Here is a 25615-nt window from a genome sequence, read left to right on the forward strand (position 1 = left end):
CAAGTATTAAGAAAAAGAAGCTATTCTCTGCTTTGTGGGGCTTTCTTTAGGGGGGACCATTTGGGAGTATGTGGAATTTTTATTGCATTCTTTAACATTTTCATGTGTGCAGTCAGTTTTGTGATATATGCTGGCGATCACGATCAAATATTTATAGAAGGATTAGAAATCTCAGAGTATAACACTTTATATATGGTAAAAAACTGTGGGGAAAGGGACTACTGTTTTGTCCTTGGGAGAACTGGTCATTCAAGCTTTACTTCTTTGTAACACAAGCAGATGAGACTTAGCAAACCCTCACGGTAGAAATGTCAAGTCAAGTCAGTTTTATTTATACAGAGCCAAATCATAACAGAAGTTATCTCAGGGCACTTTTCATATAGAGCAGGTACCCAACATTTCCCCATGAGCAAGCATTTGGTGAAACGTCTGCACACGGGTAGTTCTGAATTCAAGATTCGGATGCTTTAGAATTATCATAGAGGCGACAGAAGAAGCCAAATACAAGACATCCACACATACATGCAGCGTTTTGCGTGTGCGCTCGCAAAAACTGTTAGCACCACACTGTCACTTATGCTGACAACACTGACTGATGCTAATTGCCACCGGCTTCCGTTTCTTCAAGCCCCCACAAACTGATACGTAAAAACCACTGCAAACACTTTACTTTTCACTGTATGCAAATATATTCATATATTCACATTCTTATTCCGTCCATGCATTTAAATGACCACGGCAAGATGATCACATAATTCAAATGTAAAGCTCGTCTAGGAATGGCAGGAGCCTGTAAGTAGATCAGTGCACTGCATTTTTTTCCCCCTTCATTTCCAGGGGAGCTTTGCCACTGACCCCTGAGCAGCAGGGTTCTTGTAGAAAATGTTTCCATCAGTAGAAAGAAGGAGATCAGAGTGTATCTTTATGCCATTTTGACATTGGAGGAGTTCAGCGAGGGCCGCCGAGGTCTGTTGTTGGGCGGTATGTGCTTGTTATTGTGTTTCCTCATCGAGCTTCCTCTTGTTACCTGTCACAAAGCTGACATAACATGCTAGGGCAGATGGTGTTACCCAGGTATGTTAGAGAAACCGCTCGGTAAATCCCATCTGTAGGTTGCAGCCTCTGCGTCAGTGCTTTGAGGTAACGGTGATTTAGCTGCGGCTCCTCTTGATCATTCCACCTGATTCTTATTAGCTGCTGCTGCGGCTGATGTTGTTGCCGTGGCTGCTGCGGTGGAAGCAAAAAGGAACAAAACACAATGCAAAAGTATTCCATGTAAACACAAAATAACAGTGAACTCTGTTGTCTGAACTCTGTAACTTGATCCCTGCTGCTCATTGTTTTGGATCTCAGTTGAAATGTACTGTAGCTCTCTGAGGGTTTTGTCAGTGCAGTGCAGGGACAGCCATAGAGATGGGGTAGAGAGCAAAGTGGTAGTTGACAGCACTCTGTGATTTGCCAGTGTGAATAATGCATAAGAAATGGAAATCGACGTCTCTTTGTTGATTGTTGTTCCCTTTTGTCACTACTGATTAATTAAACATTCACGAATGCTCAGTTGTTTGCTTGAAAGTCTTTTTTTTCTTTCAGCGACTAGTTTTCTTCCTGTTAAGTTTTTATGCGCTGTGGCGGTGTGGGAAGATTCAGACACTCCGGACAAACAAACAATAAGTCATTCATCTCTTCTCGCCTCATATTCATAAATCACTGGTTTCTTTACAGTGGTGTTTCATCGTTATCGCGCTGAAATGAGAATTTGTGCAGGACTCAGTGGATTACTGGAAGTGTGCTGAGCAGTGGATAACTAATAAAGCCCACAGGAAAGGTAGCAGAAAATAAACGGATGTTGGTGGGCTCTGCTGCATATGAGCAAATCTCTGCAGCGACGTGAAACTGGGAGGCATTAAAATGTAATTACGGCACATGCTAAAAGATGCAGCATAACGTCTGGTATTGAGTTCACACGGTGCTGAGTGTGCTGATGTATTTCTGCTCTGCGTGAACCCCACCTGCATCGAATAATCACAAATCTAATCCGGACCGTAACAGACTGGTTCTCCTGACGATGTTATCCACTCACAGAGCTTGTCAGTTCCACTCCAGACTTCATCAATGTCTTACCAGCTCCTCGGTTATCAAGAGTGTATCCATGCGGTATCAGTGAGACCAGGGGACAAATATCAACACCCACCTTTTATCTGTCAAGGACTACAGCAAGATAGAAAAGCCCCTCATTGAATGTCATCCCCCCCCCCATAGGAAGCGGTCCCCACAGCCGGATGAGATATGTGACATGGGCCAGCGAGGTCGCTATGTTTCCTGTGTGCGGAGGAGCATAGAGGTTAATGGGAAATGAAGGAGAGAGACCTTTTGTTCCTCTTTTAAAAGGGCCAGTCGGATAAGACGTGTGGCTTTCTGTTCTCTCTGACTTTCATTTTCCTGAATGACTGAGAGAGGAGGCGACTACCATTTTAATTGTTTAGTGGATCGTCCCTTCGAAGTACAGTGCAACAATGGGAGGAAGTGGAGAGCAAAGGTGGAGGTGTCTGTACCGGAGAAACGGAGGGAAGTTTGATCTCAATTTCAGTATTAGTCGGTTGTCAATAGAAACTTTTTGACTGCTTTGTTTATGAATGGGTGATACTGTGTGGTGTTGTCAAGGGAAGAATGTACATCTCTTAAACTTGGCAACTTTTGGAAATAGTGAAAAATATCCTTGTTTTTAAAGCTGCATTAATTGTTTTTCGGCCGAGCAAAGAACAACCATGGAATAACATTAGCTTCCACTTCATATTTCTGACTACCTGACAAATGCAAATCCAAGAATTTTATCCTTTCAGCTCTGTTTTGGTCTCCACCAACTCCTGAGAAGAATACTTGGGTCTTTAGCTGCTAATTGCTAAGTGCTAAATACACTATGTTGACATAGTGATTTATCTGACTGATTTTGTTCCCTATGTGTCATAACTCAAGAGTTGCAGAACTTTTTCGGCTTCTAGTCTTCAGGAAGGTAATGGACAAAGTCATCTTTGTTTTAGTTGAAGAATAATTATTTGAAATTATAATCATTTAATGTAATCAAATTAAAATGTAATATTCTCTCATATATCTGCTATATGCTTAGATTAACAAGTATATTCATGAGACAATTATGTTTCACTGTTCAATTAAAACTGTGTTTATTGCTTATTTGTGCAAGCCTTGCTTAGAATCATAATTCATTAGCACGGATTGCACAGATCTCACAGGATTAGTGGATCCTGTTTTCCTGCTAATGGGGTCTTCGACTTTAAGGCCAATACAAGCTGACAAATTCCCCTCCGTATGCCTGTCGACCATATGTTGGAATTATGAGGCTCTGCTACCCTTCTGCAGCTAACAAGGGGGTTGTAATGTAGTTGGAAATTACAAAGTCTGCTTGAAGTGATGCTTCAGGTAATTAGGAGGAGGTCGCTAGACCCTCCTCCCTGCTCTAAGGGGGGTGCGAATGACAATAATTGCTACACTGCGAAACAAACTTGCCGAAAGTTGTTTTGCCGGATGGAACTCATGCGAGAGATGCCCCAGGAGTGTGCTTCATTATCAGGGCGATTAATAAACGGGCGCATAGACAGATGGCCCGTCTCCTCTTCGCACAGGCCATGCTCTCCGAAACCCCAGCAAAATGAATACCTGTACGGAAGCACGGATCCTCGCCAAATTTGTCAAGATCTGCTAAATTGAAGCGCAGACATAAAATTGAAGTGACATTAATAGATTACCTTGAGTTGATTTGCATTTTCAGAGTTATTATGGGTGTGGGTAACAGGACTAACAGGCACAGCCGTCTATGTAGGACCTTAATGATGTTTCTGATTACACTCTCATCACCATCGGCAGCTGGGAAAATAAGTAAAGGCTTGTCATCACAGATTTGGACGATAAATGAGCAGACTTGATCAAGGAAAGACGTATGGAAATGAGCGAGATGCAGACCTTTATCAGAGCTGATCGTCTCACGTTTCCAACATGCAGCAGAAACCTCACTGTGATCACAGATGATTTAATACCCACGCTGTATTTATAAGTGATACACTGATACATAATCCTGCATGAAGGATAACATTGTTAAATACTGCTGTATGTTTCATCAAAGCATGTGTCTGTGAGTGTGTGTGAAGTCAGGTATACAATCAGTCAATAAGACATTATATAGCACACATAGTCCTACATCAAATGCAACTAGAAGTGCCGGACATTACAAAGTGGAAATAAGAGTAAGATAAAAAGAACATGAGTTTAAATAAGAAAAAACATGAAAACCAATAAATAAAATGTAGTATAATAAAACTAATAAGAAAAAATAGAAAGAACAGTAAAAGTGCAAGTTGAAATAAACACACATTGGATGAAACCATAAGAAGATGTGTTTTTCTTTTAAAGATATCCACACTCTCTTCCACCATCAGTATGGGTCTTAGACCGGAAGTTAAGAACAACCAAGGGAACACTTCTAGAAGACCTGAGGGATCTAGTGGGCACATATTTTAAAACCATGTAAGACAAGTAGTCAGGAGCAAGACCATTTAGTGATTTGTAGTCCAATAAAAGCCTCTTAAAATCAATTCTAACAGGTAGCCAGTGCAGTGATTTTAAAACAGTTGTAATGCCTGTGCTCCTTGTGGTCTGCACACTAGCAGCTACATTTTGTATAGGTTGGGGTTGATCTATTTTGGTACACCAGAAAAGGAGAGCATTACAATAATCCAGCCTACTAGTGAAAGAAGTGTGCACTAGTCTCTCAGTACTGTCCTGGGAGAGAAATGGACACACTGCAATATATTTGAAGTGATAAAAGACAGATTTGGTCACATTCTGGATGCAGACATCAAAAATTTAATTAGAATCTATTATGACCCCTAGGGTTTTAGTCTGGTGTCTGAGACTGAATACAAGTGACTTCAATTTAGAGGTCAGTTTCTCTGTCTGTGCCTCTGCTCCAATGACGAGCACCTCTGTTTTGGAAGTTCGGAGGCATCCAAGCATTAATCTCTAAAACACACTTATGGAGGGCATCGTTAGGGCTCGTGTCATCAGGAGACACAGCAATGTAGAGCAATGTAGAGTTGAGTATCGTCAGTATAACTTTGAAAATTGATGCCATGTCTCCTGATGACACTGCCAAGAGACAGCAGATACAGACCGTAAAGGACTGGACCTGTGCTTTTGAGGTAAAACGTAAACCACTTCAGAATAGTGCCAAAGAGGGCAACACATTTATGTAGTCTGTCTATGAGAACACTGTGGTCGACTGCACTCAGGTCAAGGAGAACGAGGATGCAGAGTTTATTTTGTCCAAGTTGATTCCAAGGTCATTCATAAGCTTTAACAAGGCTGTTTCTGTGCTTTGATGGGCCCCAAAAACCTGACTAGAATTTGAATTAGATTAGAAATTGGTCTAAAATTGCTGAGGACTGATGAGCCCAGGGTTTTTTTTTTTCAGGATAAGGATCAGACGGTCAATAGTTGAGAAGAGGATTTTTGGATTGTTCAGACTATCACTGATCAGTTTGGAAAAATGAGCTTATCTAGTATTTCTGATTGCCTTATTGAACACACCAAAATGCTCCCGGAAAATGTCAGAGTGGACATTTAATTTAGAGATTCTCCATTTTCGTTCTGTTACACGACCATTTCTCTTTCATTTTGTCATTTTTCCAGGGGGTTCTCTGTTTCGATTCGGCCGTTATCATTTGACAGGGGCAACATAGCCAGTAGTTTTCCAGTTTGGTAATGGTGTGATTGCTGATAGGTGATTTACCAGTTCATCACATGAGAAAGGTAGAGTAACTGCTGGTACACTTTCTAAACAGGTCATAAAATTTTCAGCACCCTCGGGGGTAAAAAAACATTTTTTGACAAGGCATTCTGTATTTGTCTGTGCTATACAGGCCATAACCGAAAATAATACACAACAATAATCAGGCATAGCCACATCAACAATGTAGGATACAAGGACAGTAAATCCATGTGTTATCACCAGATTTAAGGTGTGGGTCCAGTGACATGCGTTAAATCCATATAATTCTGAATATTTATAAATTTGATAGCTTTGGAATGGTGAAGGACAAAATCACTTATCATAATACTTTTATCATAACTGTGGATAATAGATAGGAATTCTGCAAAGTCAGCTAGGAAGAGGGGACATTGCTTGGGGTGCCTTTATAAAGTTACTGCCAGCGCAGGAGGCTGACACCTATGACATGATGCTCAAATGAACAAAGGTCTCCCAAAGATATGTCCCTGCCAGCAGGAGCAGTTGACAGTTTATTTGTAGTCTTTTTCGCTTGTCTACAGGATTGGGAGGAACTATAGTTTTGGAGGAGAGGCCTCAATAAGACCAGCTGGTCTGTCAGTGCTGAGCAGGTTTCGGTTAAAAACATACAGTTCACTTTCCGCTCTGTAATGAGGTCATTAATAAGAAATGTCTTATTAGAAAATGAACTTACATTAAGTGCCATACTCAATGTCTCTGGGCTATTACTTTGAATTAGTTTACTTTTCAGAAATATTGCTATTAAGTTGTTCCTATTAGATCCAAGATGTGGTCTATTACTGTCCACTGTATTATTACAGTGAGAGACAGTACCAGTAGGAGACGGTACAACAGAGAAATTATTTTAGATAAGTGTTCGTGTTGAACATTTTATCTTATCTTATATGGTCTTTTGTCATCAATGTCCCTCCATACACATAACTATAAGTCAAAATCTATCTATCTATCTATCTATCTATCTATCTATCTATCTATCTATCTATCTATCTATCTATCTATCTATCTATCTATCTATCTATCTATCTATCTATCTATCTATCTATCTATCTATCTATCTATCTATCTATTTCTCTCTCTCTCTCTCTCTATCTATTTATCTATATATCTCTCTCTATATCTATCTATCTACACTGATTTTCTTCACATTGCCATTTTTCAGATCAATACAGGAAAAACTGAGCTATTTTGAGAGCATTTCATGCTCCACTTGGGCCAGATGTTCTATAAAAACCCCATTCTTTGAAATAACCTAAAAATATTATTGTACTATGCTGATCTAGCAGTGAATCTTGAACATATCTCGGTGTGGAAAGTCTAAGTCGCAGTGTATTAAATGCAGTTTAACTTGAATAAACCCGAGCAGTATTTCAGGGTCACATCAACCCACATAAGTAAAAGAAGCACATTTATAGTGCATCTTTTATCTGGCATTACTCTGTTGAGCTTTGAGTGGAGAGCTAAGAGTGAGGGTGTCTGGTGTTTGTATCTCTCTCTTCTCTGATCCTAGACTCTGGTCTGCAGCTTGGCAGATGGACTGAGTGGCAGGGGGCCCCTGGCCCTTTAACATAGTGGGCAGCTGGGCCAGAGCTGGGCCAGTGCTGTGCCGGGGCACATCTGACGAGCAGGCTCCTGGGCTGGGCAGGGACGTGGCAGACCAGGGCTGTGGTGATGGTGGTGGGCGGCTCACAGGCTGAGCTAGGGTGAGAGAGGGTCAGAGCAGTGAACCTGGCCAACGCTCTGACTCTCTCAGGCCCATCTAACTGCCAGCCGGCATGCGTGCCAGCCTGCCATTTTCTGTGGCCGTGCTAAATGGGGATAGGACAGGCCTCGGAGGCAGAAAGGATTTAACTGACATGCTGGAGTTTCTCTGTAAATAACCTGCTACTCCTATCCATCGCACCTCATTTGGCAGCAGCATCTGCACTCGCACATCTGTGTGTACGTGCATGCGTGTGTGTATGTTGTTGGGCTCACTTAATTTACCTCTGTTTTTGTTTGTGATACTTGTCACCTGTCAATAACATTTTCATTTTACTTTGTGTGAATTCATTCTTCTTCACTGCTCTTGCCTGTAGCTACGCACAGCAGCAGATAAAGTGTCATTGCTAATTCTGCATCTCTTTTTTTCACACTTTTAGCCATACATGCTCAAGCCTATTCCCCCGGCTAAGCCATATGTTCATGGATTTAAAAAAAAAGAAAAAAAAACCATATACGCAGAGTCACAGCTGTTCAATATCACATATAAATGCATATTACGAATTCATCAAATGTTATTTATTATCCAACGCACCTCTGAATTATGTATGTTACATCATCAGTCATTGGTCCAGATGCAGTAATATAAGCCCTTTAGAGCCTCCTGGGGTATTCATTTTCTTTCTAGAGCATGCAAGCAGGCGTACATGCACATTACTAGACATGTGCATGCATGTGTATCTCATGCACACATGCGACTCCAAAACGCACAGGTGCATAAACACTGCCCTCTAAAACACACACCTTCCCTCTTAAATCGTAAAGATGCTGTTGTTCAGGTGTAATTTGTCCCTGCTTTCCAATGCAGCCCGCAGAGACTCACTCTCTTTGTAACTCAGCCTCTTGCTCTTGGATCTCTCTCTCTCTCTCTCTCTATGTCTCTCTCTCTCTCTCTCTCTCTCTCTCTCTCTCTCTCTCTCTCTCTCTCATGCACTCACTTTTTTCTCTCGCCATCTCTCTTTTCTCGCTAAGCTAATGCTCTCTCTCTCACTCTTCCCTTGAGGGAGAACAAAAAGTAGCTGGCTTCTAGGTAATAAAGCCCTTCAATGTGATCTGCATAAGATTGCTTCCCTCGCTGGCCCGGCTGCCTTGCCCCGATGAATAGCAAAAGACTCTCAATGAGACTAAGGACAAAAAGCAGCCTTCTTCTTAGCCACAGTGTCATTCCTCAAACAAAGTCACCCCCCCCGCACTCTCCTCTTTTTTCTCTCTCTCTGTGCCCATGAAGTAGAAAGGGAAGCAAAAATGAAAAGGGAGGAGGTAAATAACAAACAAAGTTCATGAAAGGGAAGGTAAATGAGAGGAAAGGGGTGTGTGTTTATGTGTCAGAGTGTGTGTGTGTGTGTGTGTGTGTGTGTGTGTGTGTGTGTGTGTGTGTGTGTGTGTGTGTGTGTGTGTGTGTGTGTGTGTGTGTGTGTGTGTGCAAGCTGCTGTGTGCCTGGTTTTGTAATGATGAGGAGAAGGATGCGAAAAAGCCAAGGCTGTCACAAATGCCACCCTCTGTGTTGTCGCACTGAGTGGATGTGATTAAATGGATGCATGCAACAGGCTCCACAGAGGTACAATTGGACATGAATGAAGCAAAGGTTGAAGGCAAAATGTATTTGGCCTATTGCAAAAAAAAATTTTTTATGTCTATAAGGCTGCAGTGTCTGAATTAAGACATGAAAAGACTGTTTTTCAAAAGCACCTAACCAGTCAAATACCAGGTTACTGACTTGCATTAATGAAATGTTTGTAATTGAAGTCTTTGCAGCCTTGAGATGAATGTAGGGCTCATCTTACGCTGCTGTGCTGTCACACACTGCTGATCACTGTATCACGGTCAGTTAGTCAGTCTGAAAGTGAAAACAAGGACGCTGCATCCTCACTTCAGCAGTAATGCTAGAGAAGGTGAGGGACTGATCCTGTTCAGCGTGTCACCTGAAGAACTCAGCGTCGCCTTCTAATTTCCACCGATGGGCAGATAGGCTGACTGCGAGTGAAAGAATGGATGAATAAAATCTGGAAAACAAATTAAAATGTAACAAGTCACTTTCAAGCAGAGGGATTGTCTGGCAGCATCTCTGGGTGTAAGACAACCATCATTGTAACAACCATCATTGGTTTTCTGTTTTGGGCCAAATTGGGATGCAAAGACAAACATTTGACTCTGCTGCATTTATCTGACAGTTGAAATATCTGGCAACGCTATAAGATATGACTCAATGTCAGATTGCAGACTAGCCAGAAATATAACAGGAACGTTTGTAGTATTTTTGATCATGACCTTCACCTATATAGGATATAATATTATATCCTATATAGGTGAAGGTCATGATCACGTAATATGTCTTGCTTAGAAAGAAGTCGTGCACATTCATCAGCAGCACTAGTAGTTGATACAGTTTTTGTACAATGAAAAAAGAAATGCGTGGGCAATATTTATCTTTCACTATAAAAGATTACTCCAATGATTTACTGCAGTGTTGCACTTCCATAAACTTTTGAGAAACAGAACAGAAACAGAGCAAAGAACAGTTGCGGGGAGCATTTTTCATACACTGTATGTTCAAGTCAAATTTTGGACCTTTGACTATGTTTAACATTTGACATCATAACAATATAAAAATAACATAAAATCAGGAAGAGAAGTTGAACATATTTTTTCAAAATTTCAAAACTGTTGTCATGCCTGTGATGTGATTTTTTTTTTTACATGCACAAAAAGTTTCTTTAAAAAAAAAACATGTCAGCTAAGCATAAGATGTCGCAACAGGTATGTAATTGAAAGCAATAGCAAGCATGTATCATTAGAGTGTTCTACTGCAACCTCACCTGTGTCTGAGACCTGTGAAGTCTGCTGCAAAAGCTGGCAGCTACATTCATTAGGCTGGATACATATCATATCTCACTGAAGATAGATCTGCTGCAGCTTGGCTGAAATACTCATTTTCTCAGTCAGTCAGTCAGTCATTCACTTACTCACTAATTGCCTGTTGGCCCCCCTACTCTACAGATGACACACTGAGCTGGGATCATTCACTGCACTTTCTCTCTGCAGTACCGCTCAACTGTACAACATAGTCTTGTTTACAATGCTAGATAAAGGATTTTTTTGTATGTTTCTTGATTTATTCGTGTGCACACAACAATACTCTTTCTGTAATTTTTGAGCAATAGTTTGAGGTAGATTTTTTTTTTTTTTATAAATCTGTTTTTGGCAGTCAGTCTGAATGAAACCAAACAAATAAACCTCTTCCAAACTTCTTATTGCTAATGCAGTCACCATATGTCTGTGTATTGGTGCAGAAAAGCAGAAAGTAAGTTTTGGAGAAATTCACTTCTGATGATTAAGACCGAACATATTTTATGGACTCTGTCAGATGTGAATCCTCTGGTGTGATGCATACCTTGAAAAGTTACATTTCAACATCTTGATCTTATGTGTGTGTGTGTGTGTGTGTGTGTGTGTGTGTGTGTGTGTGTGTGTGTGTGTGTGTGTGTGTGTGTGTGTTTGCGCGCGCATGTCTTTCTATCTTTAAGAGAACCAATTTCCAAAACCAGCATTGTGAGGACATTTCTGTGTTGTGAGGACATTTTTTGGCAATTTTGGGGTTAAGACTTGGTTTTAAGGTTAAAGTTGGAATTGGGTTTAGATTCAGTTAAGGGTAAGGGTTGGCTTCAGGTTTTTAGTTGTGATGGTCAAGTTTAGGGTAAGGGGCTACAGAATGCATTATGTCAATGAATGTCCTCACAAGGATATAAAGGCACATGCGTGCGTGTGTGTGTGTGTGTGTCCTCATCAGCTGTGTTTATATAAGCTAGAAGTGACAAAGGACTATTTGAAGTCATGCTTGTGAGTAGGAGGTCCACCTTGCATTATCGCTATAGCAGGCAAGATGAGGAGGGCTCCATTTCGCACCTCACATTTGGCAAATGCTTACTCATATCTGCTAAGATGCCAAGATGCTTTCTCATACGCATTTTTCAGTGCTCAGCTGTGGCTCACCTTTTAATTATTAATGAAGAAGAGTTGTGGATATTTAATGTTGTGTTGTAGGGCCTTTTTTTTTCTTCCAGAGCACTTTTCCGGCTCTGCATTCATCCCTCTTTGCTCCTTTGGGTCTCCTTTTCGCGATTTCTTGTATCGTGCTCTACGTTGTTTCTACTTAGTCTTAGCTTCTTTTCTTTTTTTCAAAAATCAAGAATTTTTGCTCAGTAGTTCTACAGCCAACAGTTAATGTGTATGTATGTGTGCACCCTTGTCATGCTTCAGGTGATTTTGCAGCATGGAGCAGCAAGAACAGGATCCCCTGTACTCTCATCCCTCCATGTCTGCATTATTAATTGTCTGAAGTACCAACCATAGCTATTTGGGCCCTGCAGGCAACCACAACTCAGTACCTAAAATTAAAAGCAGCGATTGCATCCTATTGAAAGACATAATAACACTCTTTAAATTTACATTTAGCTTCCCCCAAAACCAGACTTAATTTAACTGCAATAGAAACAAAATGAAGACAGCATAAAGGGAGACAAAGAAAAAAGAGGCTCGGTAAATTTCTTTATTAGCTGTTTTTTATCTATTTATTTATTTTTATATGCGGCCATGTGTTCGCAAGTTCAAAGTGGCTACAGTGAAGATTCATGTGGCATAGCCGGTGGTGGAGGGGGATTGGTCAATGCAACATAAATGGAGGTGGAACACATTCATCAAGGTGGCAGAGATTTGAGACTAGAGAGGCCAATCCAATCACCGGCAGAGAATAAAAGGGGGAGAGGCATAAAAGTCCATACAGCAAGGTCATTTGAAAAAGAAGCTGATAAGACGGAAGGATCAAATCTCCAGTACAAGTGAGGCCCTCCTCTTGATGTCTGTCCCCATTAGCTAAAGCCCTCGCCTGGCTCGTACAGTCACTGCCACGCTTCAGCTGTCTGATACAAGGGACGTTACAGAAAGGAAGTTAAAAAAAAAAAAAAAAAAAGAAATAACAAAGACTGCTGCCACAGTTTTCCTGCTTTTAATGTATGGCCATACTTGTATTTTTATTCCTTTACTCAAGCTTTTTTTTCTTATTACTTGTTCTGATATGTTCTGTTATTTGAGTTGTGTCTGGGCTGCTTACTGTGTGTTTTACTCTCCTGTCTCGCTGGCATGCAGCCGGCTGATTTGTGGCATCACACAGCCTTCTTCTGCTCTGGCTGTTTGTGTATTGGAGCATTGGCAGCTGTATTGCTCTCAACACTGCAGTATGGATTTAGTCAGTTTGTGGTTTTTACCACAGTCACAGTCTGATGTCCACACACACACACATACAAAAACTCACGCGCACAAACACACACATAGTCAATCCTACAGCAGGTTTACTATGTCACACTGGGGGCTGTTGTGTAATTGGGTGAATCTGCTCTCCAGCACGCTATAGAGATAGCCCTTTAAAATTTCACTTCACTTCTGGGAGTGTAAACAAACCTTGGGATTACTAGGGGTGTAAATCCACACTTCCACCATTTCTGTCGCACATCTCTTCAGTCATTTTTTTTTGTCAGTTGGCCACCAATTTTCAGAGTTTAGGAGTGTTTTTAGGTGTTTGCTCAGTGTTTGCAGTGTGTTTATGCATCTGTCTGTCTTTTCTGTGTTTCATGACCCTCGGTATGTTAACAAGACAGAGCATGAATGTGTGTCCCTCTTCACCACGGATACACGTGCATGTGTGTGTCGTCGTAACGTTGCTAGCTGATGAGGTAGGCATGTGTTTTCATATGTTTGTGGTGCGGACACTTTATGTGGCAGCGTGCAGCTTTCTGTCTGTGTGTTCTCTGTGATGGATTGCTTGTCAGACGGCAGCATAGCACTGCTCTCACCGGCTGACGGAGACATTAAGTCACCAGTCACGTAGATGTAGTATGTTTCAACATTCCTCTGGGAAAACGCTTTAACCCTTCTCACTCCGGGACAGCCGTCAGATGACAGAGTGTATTACTTAGAAGGTGCTCACCACTAAAACCCACAGTATTTCTGGATTCAGAGGGAGTTCAGTGTCTTAATGCTATTGCGTGGGAGGTGGAGGAAATCTGTCACACGTTGCTTTTATATGGGCCAAATGCCAGGGTTATGGGCTATGGACTGCATGCTACTGCTGTCTTTAAGAGTCTTGAGGTTTAAAAAAAATACTTTTCATTTTACCTTTGCAAGATGTACTGTAAGAATAGAAAATATATAATTGACTGAGAAAATCTTCTTGCACAGCCTGGGGGAGTAGATGCTGAGAGAGGGATGGAAACACTTCCCTCCAACTCTGTCCTTTGTTTTTAATGCAACGTCATCTTCGGTGCTGCTGCTGCCCCCAGAATATGAAAATAACACACTCTGAAATACTGGGAATATTCACGCTGGCACCTGTAGTAAGTATTAACTATTCATTCAAGGCTATATATTAGGAAGTGACTGTGGTTCATTATGGTTGATTTTAACAGGGATTTTCCCTGCGAGCTATGTTATTATATAATGCATTAGTGGATATTCAAATTTTAAATTTTGTCAAAATTAGAGTCTCCTAAATCTAGGTGTAAAAGTTTTTGTCAATAACATGAAATATTCATCTCTAAATAAGCAACAGTAATGAGAAAACATCCCAGAAACTGTCATCAGATTCTGATTTATATACTGCTATATTCTGATCGCTGCATGGAAGTTTGTGAAACTGTATTTTTCCCTCCAACTTTCCCCCCATGGGATTTGAAGGTGGTGCTGCTGTCAACCTTGCAGCATGAGCCAATTGAGCCCCTGGAAACAGTTAGGCTGAAATGGCTTTCTCTGGCTAAAAGAATGGGAGAAATCCATGCTGTTTTGGTACATGAGGAATGCTGCCTTTTCTTGCTGGTTGATGCTGGGGCAGTGCTGTGCCCGAACCCTCCTTTCCACCCTCCTCAGGATGCTGGAGCTGGATTGATTGGGAAGTCACTGTTGTGCCCTGTCTGGGGCTGGTCAGCAGACCAGCTCTTTGTCAGTTACAAAGGGCCTTAGGCATCTAGTCTCCAAGACTAGGCTCTCTCTCATTGGGTTGTGGATGAAATCCAAGAGGTGTATAAGGAGGCAGGCAGGCAGGCTGGCCCCAGTGGGGGTGCTTGCACATTCCACATGGGGCCTTGCTACCTCATGGGCCTCATGGTGAGGTGCCTCCAGCTTCTTTCTCAACCCCATCCACCTTAATTCTACTGCAGGAATGTGGCAGCCAGCAATTCACTCAATGAGCGTGTTCTAGGCTCAGTGCAGCAGGATCTCGCGTGGCATACCATGCCTCCAGCACCCTGACTCTTACAATAAAACAACCATTGGCTTGTAGCAATGTCTTTTTCTTTTAAAGTTATCATTGCAACCTGGCAGGCTAAGTTCTTTTATGGCCCTATCATCTGGTGGGGTCAACTAAGTGTTGGTGGCATCTTAAGCTTAGGTCATGGGTATGTACATCTCATTGTCTCATTCGAACTCAACTGCCATTTCATGCTCTCACAGGTGTTTTATAGAGTCCCAGTTACATATATAGGGTGGTGAGATAGTCTTGACATGATAGAGAACATAAGGATGTATTGTAACCATGGATATATTAGTTTACCACCACTCAGACTATCAGCCGATTGTTTTCCCAGTGGTCACTTGCAGTATTGCAGCTAAAAAATCAAAGCATTTTTTCTATGGACCACTATTATAAAACAGGTGTCTATAAAACTGTTGACAGGACACCTTGAACAGCAGACAAGTCAATTATGACTCTTTCTATCATGAATTTTTGATCCATCGAGGTTTTATATTTGTAAAACTTTCCAGAAAAGCTTTTTAAAAATGGCATATGTAACAGCCCAGCAATTTTTACAGGACTGAATGGATGCCATCTTTGGTCGGGTATTCAACTCTTATAATATATCCTTGATTGTAACCCAGGTTCATATGGAATAATGTAGGGTCTCTCGCCCACTCTGAAAACTGTTGCACTCTTCTCCTGTGTTGAAACAGCATGGCCACTTCCCTCTGTGCACAATGCCGTCTGTTTTTACTCTGGTCTGGGTTTCACATGATGTTTTCTCAGACATCTCTCGTTCTTAATTCTTCCTACTGGTGGGGCTTAATGGTTGGCAGGAGGATTTGATACTGAGGACTCTTAACTTGCTGTGAGGAGCATGAACTTTATTGACCAGCAGGCAAACTACTCAGTTTGTGGTTAAACAAGAATCTTCCAGGAGGACTTTAAAGTGGACAGGACATGTGTTCTCCTTGAATATCAACTCAGTCAAAAATGTAACAAATCTATTCATCCTGTATTTTTGTATATTAAAGTCAGTTTATTATTTTAGACTACTATTGTTTTTCCATAATGGTCATAATTTCTTGAAATAGATTTTGCACCACTACACTGCATTTAAGTTTATGTCATGTAACTATAACTAGTTTATATCATCATGATTTTTATTAAAAAAATATGACACTGGAAAAATGAGAATTACTGAATACAATTAGATATATAATTATATTGTGTGTTTCCTCTAAAATCTTGGCATGATCATAGTACTATATTGCTGCTAATAATAATATTGCTTACATCTTTTACTGTAACTCTGCAGTCACACAAACACACACACAGAAATGTATAAACACACATCATGGGTGGATTGACTATTGTTGGCCAATAAGCAGCTCAGCTGGTACAGTATTGGGCCAAACGCCTCGTTAAGGGCATTTTGGCAACAGTGTATACATAAGTAATTCATTTCTGGTATTAAGTAATAACTTTGATCTCTGGTTTCCACTCTCAGGAGCTAATGCTGATGTAGTGCGGCAAAATATTAACCACAACTTCATTTCCCACCACAGTTATGCATTATGCTGAAACTTGGTTTTTTTTTCATTCTCTTCCCCCTCTTCTTTTTTTTTTTTTTGAGGAAGCATAATTCACATTAAACACCCTTGCCCCTGTGGCAGAGTTCTCAAATTAAGCAACATTTTTGCTCATTTACCCATGATAAAGTTGTTCATTAGACAATATACTTTGCCTTATTCTATGTTATTACCTTGCCATTGTAAATGCCTTGGGAGCAATTAAACATGTGAAGTGCCCAATATTCCGTCGTCGACTTCCAGCCCTGAACGCTATCTGCATGTTGCACACATTTTCTATGAACTAATTAAAGTGAATCAATGACACAACCCTTTAAAATGGCGGCATATGTCACGGCCATCAGTGGGGAACAAAGGACCCTCTTAATTATTTTGTTCCTGCTGTTCCTGTAAACGGCTTGTCAAGGCAGCAGACTCAGTAGCCGACTCCTTGAAAAAAGGGATGTCATGTACATACACAGGCACATATTGTACACACACACACACACACACACACAGACAAGCACACAAACACATACGCTATGGCTGTCCCCAGTTTCTCTGTGATGGCTCCCTCTCTGTCTTATAAAAGACTAGTAATTGTACTACAACAATGACAATGTAAGTGCTTAAGTGTGACGGTCCCCTTACTCTTCAAAAGCGCAGCGTCCCTTATCCATCATTGGCTCTGGGGAACAATTTCTTGGATGCTGACAACCATATCTTATCTTCAATATTTTTTTTTTTTCCTGTTGTAGGCCCTCCTCTGGTCCATGTTGTATTTGGCCGAGTCTAATTTTGAAAAGTGTGTTACGGGCTGATATAAACACATATATCCTGATCTTTTCAGTCCCTGTGGGGTGTTCTTCATTCATTTGCTGTGTTCCTCAGCTGTGTTTTGTGGCCCCGCTGAAATACGCATTTTAGCTTGAGTATGCATTAGTCCTGTTATGAAGACTTATGGGCTAAGGGAGAGGTTGGTTTTTTTCCTGCCATACAATTATTTGCTGTGCCTCCCTGTAATCCAAAATACCTATATCTTCCTGATAGAAATATAGAACATCATTGTCGAGGAGAGCCACCACTTTTAGTCACAGCCTGGGCTGCGGATCATACGAGTGTTTGGTGAAAATGGTGACAAATGAAGGGGTGGGAGGTTTGAGGCTGCATTGGCAAATGACAAAAAGTTCATGCGTGCCAGTTGTTTATGAGCATGCTTATTTGTTTAAGGGTTTCCCTAATGCCCATCTGCAGTGTTGCCATAAATGCCCATCTGCAGCCCAGGAATCTAAAACTGGCTTTGACTGTAGGAAAATCAACTGGCGGTGCTCCAAGTATGTCATCTTCCCCTTTGAGAGAATAGACGGACGGGGATGGATGGATGGATGAAAGGATGCCTCGACATGCTTGTTTTCTCCACCTCGTTACAACCGTTTCTGTGTTATCAAGAGCTTTGGCCTGCCACACTACAGCTCAGCTCTACACTTTGTAGTTGACAATACTCAGCCTCACGGTGCTAATCGCCTCTTAATTCTTGCGTTATTCCCCATCCGTGTACATGCATTTCAACCAAATAGGTGGTACTGTCCAAAAATAGTGCTACCGGCAAAGCCTAGAGAGATAGGCTGTCAGTCTCCCTGTCTGATCAAGAGCTATTATCCTCTCTGCCCACAGACCAGAGAGAGAGCTACACCAGTGTCTATGTGATCATGATCAATACATAATCACTTTCCTGTCACCGCAATGGTGCTATCAGGGGACTGTCCAGCCCCACAGACCAGCCATTTTAGAATAAGAGTTTGGCACACCATCTTTCTGACCTAGAAAAGCATGGATGGGGATGGGGACGGGAGGGGCAGTGGCTATTTAAACAGTCATTGCCATGGGATGCATTATTATATTTTCACTGTGCTTGAGTTCATTACATTAGTTTGCTATGTGCTTTTGTAAGAAAAGTGACAATTACGAGGGGTGAAAAATATATACTCACTAATAGACTGTTGCCTGTCTAATATACTACTTAATGATAAGGGAGCAGCTATAGTAGGGATGCAATTCACATTATTTCTTACTTTGTTGAGCAATTATGAAATCGGCCGACTATTACATTGTGAGGAGTGCAATTTCTGAATACTAGATCACATTTTCACATATAAGCATGTCACTCCACAATGAAAAAGTCTTGTTTATGTTGATGTAATCACATTATTGTTGGCAGCAAGTGAAAAAAACAATTACAACAAAACTTTCAGCTATTGACTGAAGTTACAGTGAAGATTTTCCTAATACAGTATCAAATTTAGCCGCACGCATGAAACACTGTAATTCCAGTCAGAGGCTCAGCAGTCTATTTGCATTTCATAAAGCTTAATAAATTGTGAAATATTGAGTTTGCTGAGCAAAAACGGGCATTTAGAAAACCACATTAGTGAGGAAAAAGATACGTAAGTGATATCATAAACACTGCAGTATGAACACCACAATTGACACAGTTATGGCACATCCTAATGGCATGGTCCTCAGAGCTTACATGCTGAATAGGTCCATAAAGACCTCATGCTTGTTTGCTTGGAAGTAGTTTGTCCACCGTCATGGCAATGATGCCAGACCATGTCATGACCTTTATGAACAAATGGATAGAAAACGTTTTCTGAATGAGAGTTGCTGCTTTGTGAATGTCAATTTCTACAGCGTTTATAACACGCCTGGAATCTTTTAGAATGACCCTCGTAATGCATGTGATTGTTAGTGTGTCATTTTGTTAATGGATGTTGTGTGTCTTCTTTTTAAACCTGGAGTAATTGATTTTTGATTTTTTTTTTTATCTTAACACAGATATTTGACAAATTATCACCCCATGAAGTCGATAATATAGAGTCCTATTTTCAACAAATTATGTATTTCCTCTTCTTTTTAGCTCTGCTTTCATCTCTGCCAGCTGCTGAAATATATATTTGGTTCTTTAACTGTTAGATGTTTTTTTTCACCAGCTAAACTTTTGTCTATCATGAGCAGGTAGTGTAGCCTACAGTAGATTTAACACAGCCATTTCACTGAAAACAGCTGTCTGCATTTAAGAAATTAACCATACTTTTTTTTATGGACCTATTCAGTAATGCAACATCATAATTACTCTCACTATCATATTCCATGCAATGATACATTGTCATATTTCTTGTTACACTTGCAACACCTTAGTTTTTTTAAATGTTTTTGTTTAGCCTTTGTATGTATTTGTCTGAATTTCTTTACTCTTAAGTAAAGATCTCTTCTATGTCTCACAATAGGAGGGCCACCCGGCAAGCGCTTATGGGTTTTATTGGCTCCTCCTGCACATTTCTCTTTTGTTAGTCATTGTTCTCTTTTCCTATTCTCAATCATCTGCATGTTTTATGTATATTTCTTGTATTGCACATTTTAAAAAAAAACAAAAAAAAAAACAACTATGGTAAGAAGAGAGATGATAGTGACCAAAAAAGAAAAAGATCTCTGTGGAGCTGAGGGAGGCTGTAGATTAAGGTGAAAACAGCAGCTGAATAGTTGTGTTTGTCACGACACATGACTCCTTTCACATTGTAAAGTCATCTGAGCAATTCTTAAGATAAGAATATTGATTAGAGCAGCTACATAACTGGCTGAAGAAGAGGTTTGTTGGCAGCTGTTTAGCAGAACAGTCCATCATAAGTTAAAAGCTACTAGATGATAGTGTCAGTGGTGTTACCTACTTTGTGTGTAAGCTGATATTATATAAAATAATGTATTTTTTTTCTCAATAAAGTATCAAAAACAGCCATGTCTTGTTAATTCTTCTAACACAGGAGCAATTAACTGATTTAACTCCTTATAGCTAGTGTTGACTTAGCTGTACCTCCAAAATGTCCTTGCAAAGGTTTGTTACCTTGAAAACCCCCTCTTTTTTTTATTAAAGAAAACTTTCTAACATCTAAAATGTGCTTCATGCATACCATATTCACCACCTTGACTTTGGTGCTGTTACTGTATGTATACCGCCGCCCCCCTGCCCCTCTCTGTTTATCCCAGCGCTTCTCCCTCTGTCTTTCGACCCCTGCAGTGTAGGCCTAAAGCCAGTCAGACATAAACAGTATTGTTTTACCCGGGTAGGGCTCACAGCAGGGCACTGTTAGCCCCACGCCTCATGCAGCTCACAGCTCTCCCCATGCCTCAGTGATATCCCTTCTCTATGGCTCAGTGCCTGCATACATATGAATGCCCCCTGTCTTCTACCCTTCACGCTTCTGAGCTGGTCCAAGCTGAGCATAGCTGAGATGTTACACGGCTGCCATGCTTGTTGGATGGAGGGATACGGAGGAGAAGTATGGCATTCTAGCAAATATTACCGCAAATGAACTGTAATGACACATTCTTTTGAGTGATTATAGGTATGATGGCACTTGAGCTGAGAGTGCTTCCCTGTGGTGCGGCTTCCTGGATTGTACTAAGCATGCTGAGGGTGAATTCTGAGCAGTGGGGGGAAAAAGCAGCTCATGTTCTTGTTACATCAACTGGAAAATAAAACCTTTTGTGCAAACAATCATATTATAATGAAGGCTTTGTAATAGTTTTGTGTGCTGCAATGTTTTGCACTGTGAATAATATCTCAAACAACGAGCTTTATATTTGCAGGTTTTTTTTTTGGAGTTTGATGTTATAATTCATTCAATTCTTTGTATTTTCTTGTGTTTCAACTGGAAATTTAGTATTTTTATACTCCAAACAAATATCAAACTATGCCGAAACCCTGTGATGGACAAAGCTGTAACCAAGTGTTACATTTTCAACTTCATACCCTCCCTCTCTCTCTTTTTCTCTCTCCTTACCCTGCAGTGTACAGTAAGTGTCTGCAAATGAGCATCTCGTGATAGCTCAAAGCTACATCTATCAAAGCTGCGACCCTCCATCGTTTGATTATCCTTGCAGTGCCTCTAAAGAACTAAGCAGGCTATACAGATGAAGCTGTGTCGCCGGATAATGTGTGAGAGGAATAAGCTGCAATGTCCTTCCACGGCCATTGTGTGTCACATCGTACTGCATCCCCCAATTTATCCCCTCTCTGGTTCAAGGAAGATTCCTATTGATTTCCTATCACTGAGCCGGTGTACGGAGTAAATGGGAAGTGTGTGCCCTATTATTTCTGTCGGTTGATAAAACAGAAGGCTAGCCCCCCATGTCTTTATTCCAGGCCTACTTCAGAAACTGCAGGCCCTCGAACCAGCTGTAAATCTGATCTAAATGCATCATATACAGTAATGGCATCTTTTGAAAATGATGTGTGTTTAAATTATTGGTGTGGTATTAAATGCTGTGGACCTCAGGATGTGATTAATGAGATTACACTTAGTGTGGGAAAACAACCGTGAACGCAGGCTGTATTTTCATACATGCTTAATGCGTGTCACCCTGAGGGCTACTGCCCAAACAAACAGAGGAAGATTTGCCTTCCCAGGAGAAGCTTATATGCAATGATTCAGCATCTGGGTATCTCTGAGACAGCAGGAGAAAAGTGAGACGCATCCACTTAGACAGGGAATGGCATGATTTCACTGTACCGACGTCCAAATCTCTAACAGGTTTGACTAAGAATTGTGTGTCTTTTTAGGTAGAAAAGTTGCCAGGGCTGTGGAATGCACAGGACATTAGCTGCAGTCTGAGCATATTTCATTTTCCATTGTAGGCTTTTTACATACCTAATTCCCTCCCTGCATGGCTTTTTGTTTTCAGCAGCAATTCAGCTTTTTCATCCCTGGAAGTTTATAGGTGTTGTGTTGCTATTATTGTGATTGCCACAATGCTACAGGCTTCAAATAAAAGCCAGAGACAATATTCCTCCTACAATTGAGTTTCTGTGCCCACTGCCTGGCCTACAGCTGCATCCATTTCTGCAGTGTCCCTGAAATTTCTGTGCATTATCAAGGGGAAGGACGAGCTAATCTGCACTGATTTGAAACAGGACCAAAACACTGGCTTTCCTAATCCCTCATTTTTTATCAGGGGTAGTGAGGAGCATTTTACCCCTGTGGGAGGGAAAGAAAGAGGGAGCTATTTCATGCTTCACCAGTTCCACTGTTTTTATGAAGATTTTTTTCCTACCCTCTACCCCCACACCCCCACTTCAATCCATAGTGTAACCAAATTTATAAAGCCTGTTTGCAATAGTCAGACACCTTTAAGAAGTACGAAGGTACTTTTCATAATTAGGGATGTGTAGATGGCTGCTTTCTCCCTCTGTACTAGTAGTAATTTAACTTTAAGGGAGATAAGGCTTTGTATCTCTGGAAAAAAGGAGGTGCAATTTCCTTAGCTGTCTTTCATTTTATTCATTTGACAATTGGCAAACACCTATGGCACACAGGATATAATTTGCTTCTCGGCAGTACTGCATGAGCGCACCAATTTGGATTATTGCACACATCTGTGGGATATAATTCATATAATTACATTTCCTTACATTCTGTCAACCAATTTGTTTGATGTTTTATTTACTTATCAAACAAGTTTGAGTGAAATTTCCGCATAATGCCAGGTTTTCAGGCAGAGCTGCGAACAGCAGACATGGATAACCTCATACTGTGGTGTTATTTTAAAGTAGAGAAAAAGTCTACCAGCAGCTGTCTTCAAGTTAACATAATATATTTTTTAGCTGGTGCAATCACAGCAAGCTGAAACACTGAAAGCAAGAGAGCTCATTGATCCGCTGTGATCTAAACACTGCAAAAGGCACGGGGTGTAACAGGCAGTATGGAATGTACAAGGTAAGCTTCGGCAACACAACAGCATGGGTCATCATAAGACTATGAATTACTAGAACACGTGTCTCGGAGGACCACTTTAGGCTCTCTCACTGTGAAATAATTGGGTTCCAAACAGTGAAACGGCTACTCCAGTTAGAGTGCAAAGGTGGCTTTTGCTTTGTTTTGCTTTTACAAGACCACAGACACAGCGGTGACTATTAATCAATCGTTGACAAGTGTAGCTGACGGCATAAAGAGGAAGATAAGTTCAAAAACGGTATCACACGGATGTAAAAAACATCTTTGCGGTATTGTTGTTGTGAGAAGCCCTTTCTGTCTTGAAGTTATGTTGTGCTGGAATGCTTTGGTTTGCATTTAATATATGTATTCCCAGAGTTTGTTATGAACTTCTAGTACTTCTTCAGTCATCATTGAGAGAAAAACATCTTTATTGTCACTGTGGCAGCAGGTCAGTTGGGGGTTGTTCCAATGATGTAGAAGCAGCGAAAGACAGCGTGCCAGCAGAATACAAATGTCTAATTTGTGGGTTGCACATTGTAAACTTTACAGGGACAGTGTTTCCGTCACATCTGGCATGGCATTTTTTTTTATTTCCATATTTTAATTTATGACTGGAACCTCTGAATCACAAAGTCAGAGCCAAAACCGGCACTTGGCTCTGGTCTTGACTACAAGCCTTTTTTGTCTAGAGTGGACAGACTGAGGTGCCTGTGGCAGGACCTGTGCCGTCTGCGGCGAGGGACATCTCCCTTTTGTTGTCAGAACACCTCTAAACATCTTTCACAGAATCAATTACCATACCATCTGTAACTTCCTGCCAGTGTGTTGCTCACTGTCAGCATGTCAGCCTCTTTTCTCTCCTTTCTTCTCTTGTCTTCGCCTCTCACCGAGAGCGATGAGGAGCTAGGTCGCTGGGAAATAAAATGCATGAGTTTAATTGCGTTAATAGTCTCTCTATATTCAGCTTTTCAGTGTATTTTTTTTTCCTGATACCTTCTAATGGAGCAGTGAATGGTGGATTGAATTGTCACTAATCTATTTTGTGATTTGCCTTGAGCGTTTGGCACAGTTGATATATTGATGAAGGTCCCTGCCTACATTTTCTTCAAACCTCATAGAGCTGGTTTAATAAAGAATCTAATTTCTGCTATATTGAGTGCTGTTGATGTGAAGGTAATGGCTAATTACGCCTGTATTATGTAAAAGAATAGTGATATCTGAGCAGCATTTGAAGAATACATGTGCCAACAGTTACACTAATGTAGCCAAACTTTTAATTGGGCTAACTCTTCACAAATGCGTTTTCTTTGAATGTTAAGGTTTGAAGTTTGTTTAAAGCGATAAGGCATACTTTGAAATATCTTATAACCCACAAACAAAGTGCTTTTGAGTGTATATTACTGTAGAGCGGAGCTGTGAAAAGCACATCAAAGTGTGGCCATCAGTAGACGTGCTTACTTTCGCCGCTGTGTTATAATAAGTACGTGACACATCCATCACTGTCATGTTGATTTGCACACTAGCTAACATGTCTAGCAGAGGCTAGCATTACAAGAGGCTACACAACTAATCAACACTGACACGGCCGGTTTTGCCCAGTTAGCTAAACACACATTATAAGATATTTCATCTGAAGCCATGTCACATTTGCCAAACGTAATTGACACTTTGATGCAGGAGGAAACACATAAACACACACACACAACACACACACACACACACACACACACACACACACACACACACACACACACACACACACACACACACACACACACACACACACACACACACACACACACACACACACACACACACACACACACACAAAGTGAAAGATGAGTTAAAGGCACATGGTAACACATTGACAAATATAGTGTTTGTGGGTACACATGCTTGTTCAAATATGTATTTTTTCCTTTAGATTAAAAAAAGAGAAACATGAAATTTGATCCTTATTTCATTGTAGTTACTAACTTAAGTAAACACTGTATATAGATACAGACTAAACATTAAAACACTGAGTATTATACGCTGCTTAAGTGTCAAAGTAACACAACTGGGAATGCATTGCAAATATCATGCATGTTCGATACAGATGGGACCTGATTTTAAAACAACTCACATTTAAATAGTTTGATTCTTGTAGGCTCAGCTTGTATGATATTGTGGAGATGAATGCTAGAAGAGTTCATAACCATTTATCTTTCTTCCTCTCCAGGTACCCCAGTGACAAGGGTAACAGCCACAGATGCTGATGACCCAGTATACGGGAACAGTGCTAAACTGGTCTACAGCATACTGGAGGGACAACCATATTTCTCTGTAGACCCCAACTCAGGTAAATGCAGTTCTGTGCTTGTTGAAGTTTTAGAAATGTAAGATAAGTTTGCAGGTGTGGGTGCTATCTGTGCG

General features: G+C 40.8%; 1 protein-coding gene across 4 annotated transcripts in view; it reads left to right on the top strand.

Annotated features, from left to right (window-relative positions):
- cdh8 (cadherin 8) overlaps positions 1 to 25615 on the top strand; it is a 95650-nt gene that overhangs the window by 38389 nt on the left and 31646 nt on the right. For 3 of the 4 annotated variants that reach the window (XM_062440105.1, XM_062440184.1, XM_062440261.1), the window contains exon 3: positions 25422 to 25541. The exons of the other annotated variant lie outside the window; for it this stretch is intronic. In XM_062440105.1, coding sequence (XP_062296089.1) covers positions 25422 to 25541 — 120 coding nt within the window. The remainder of the gene's footprint in view (positions 1 to 25421; positions 25542 to 25615) is intronic. 4 annotated transcript variants of the gene reach the window in all.

This window comes from Scomber scombrus, chromosome 1 (genome assembly GCF_963691925.1).
Source record: "Scomber scombrus chromosome 1, fScoSco1.1, whole genome shotgun sequence".
Classification (NCBI taxonomy): domain Eukaryota; kingdom Metazoa; phylum Chordata; class Actinopteri; order Scombriformes; family Scombridae; genus Scomber; species Scomber scombrus.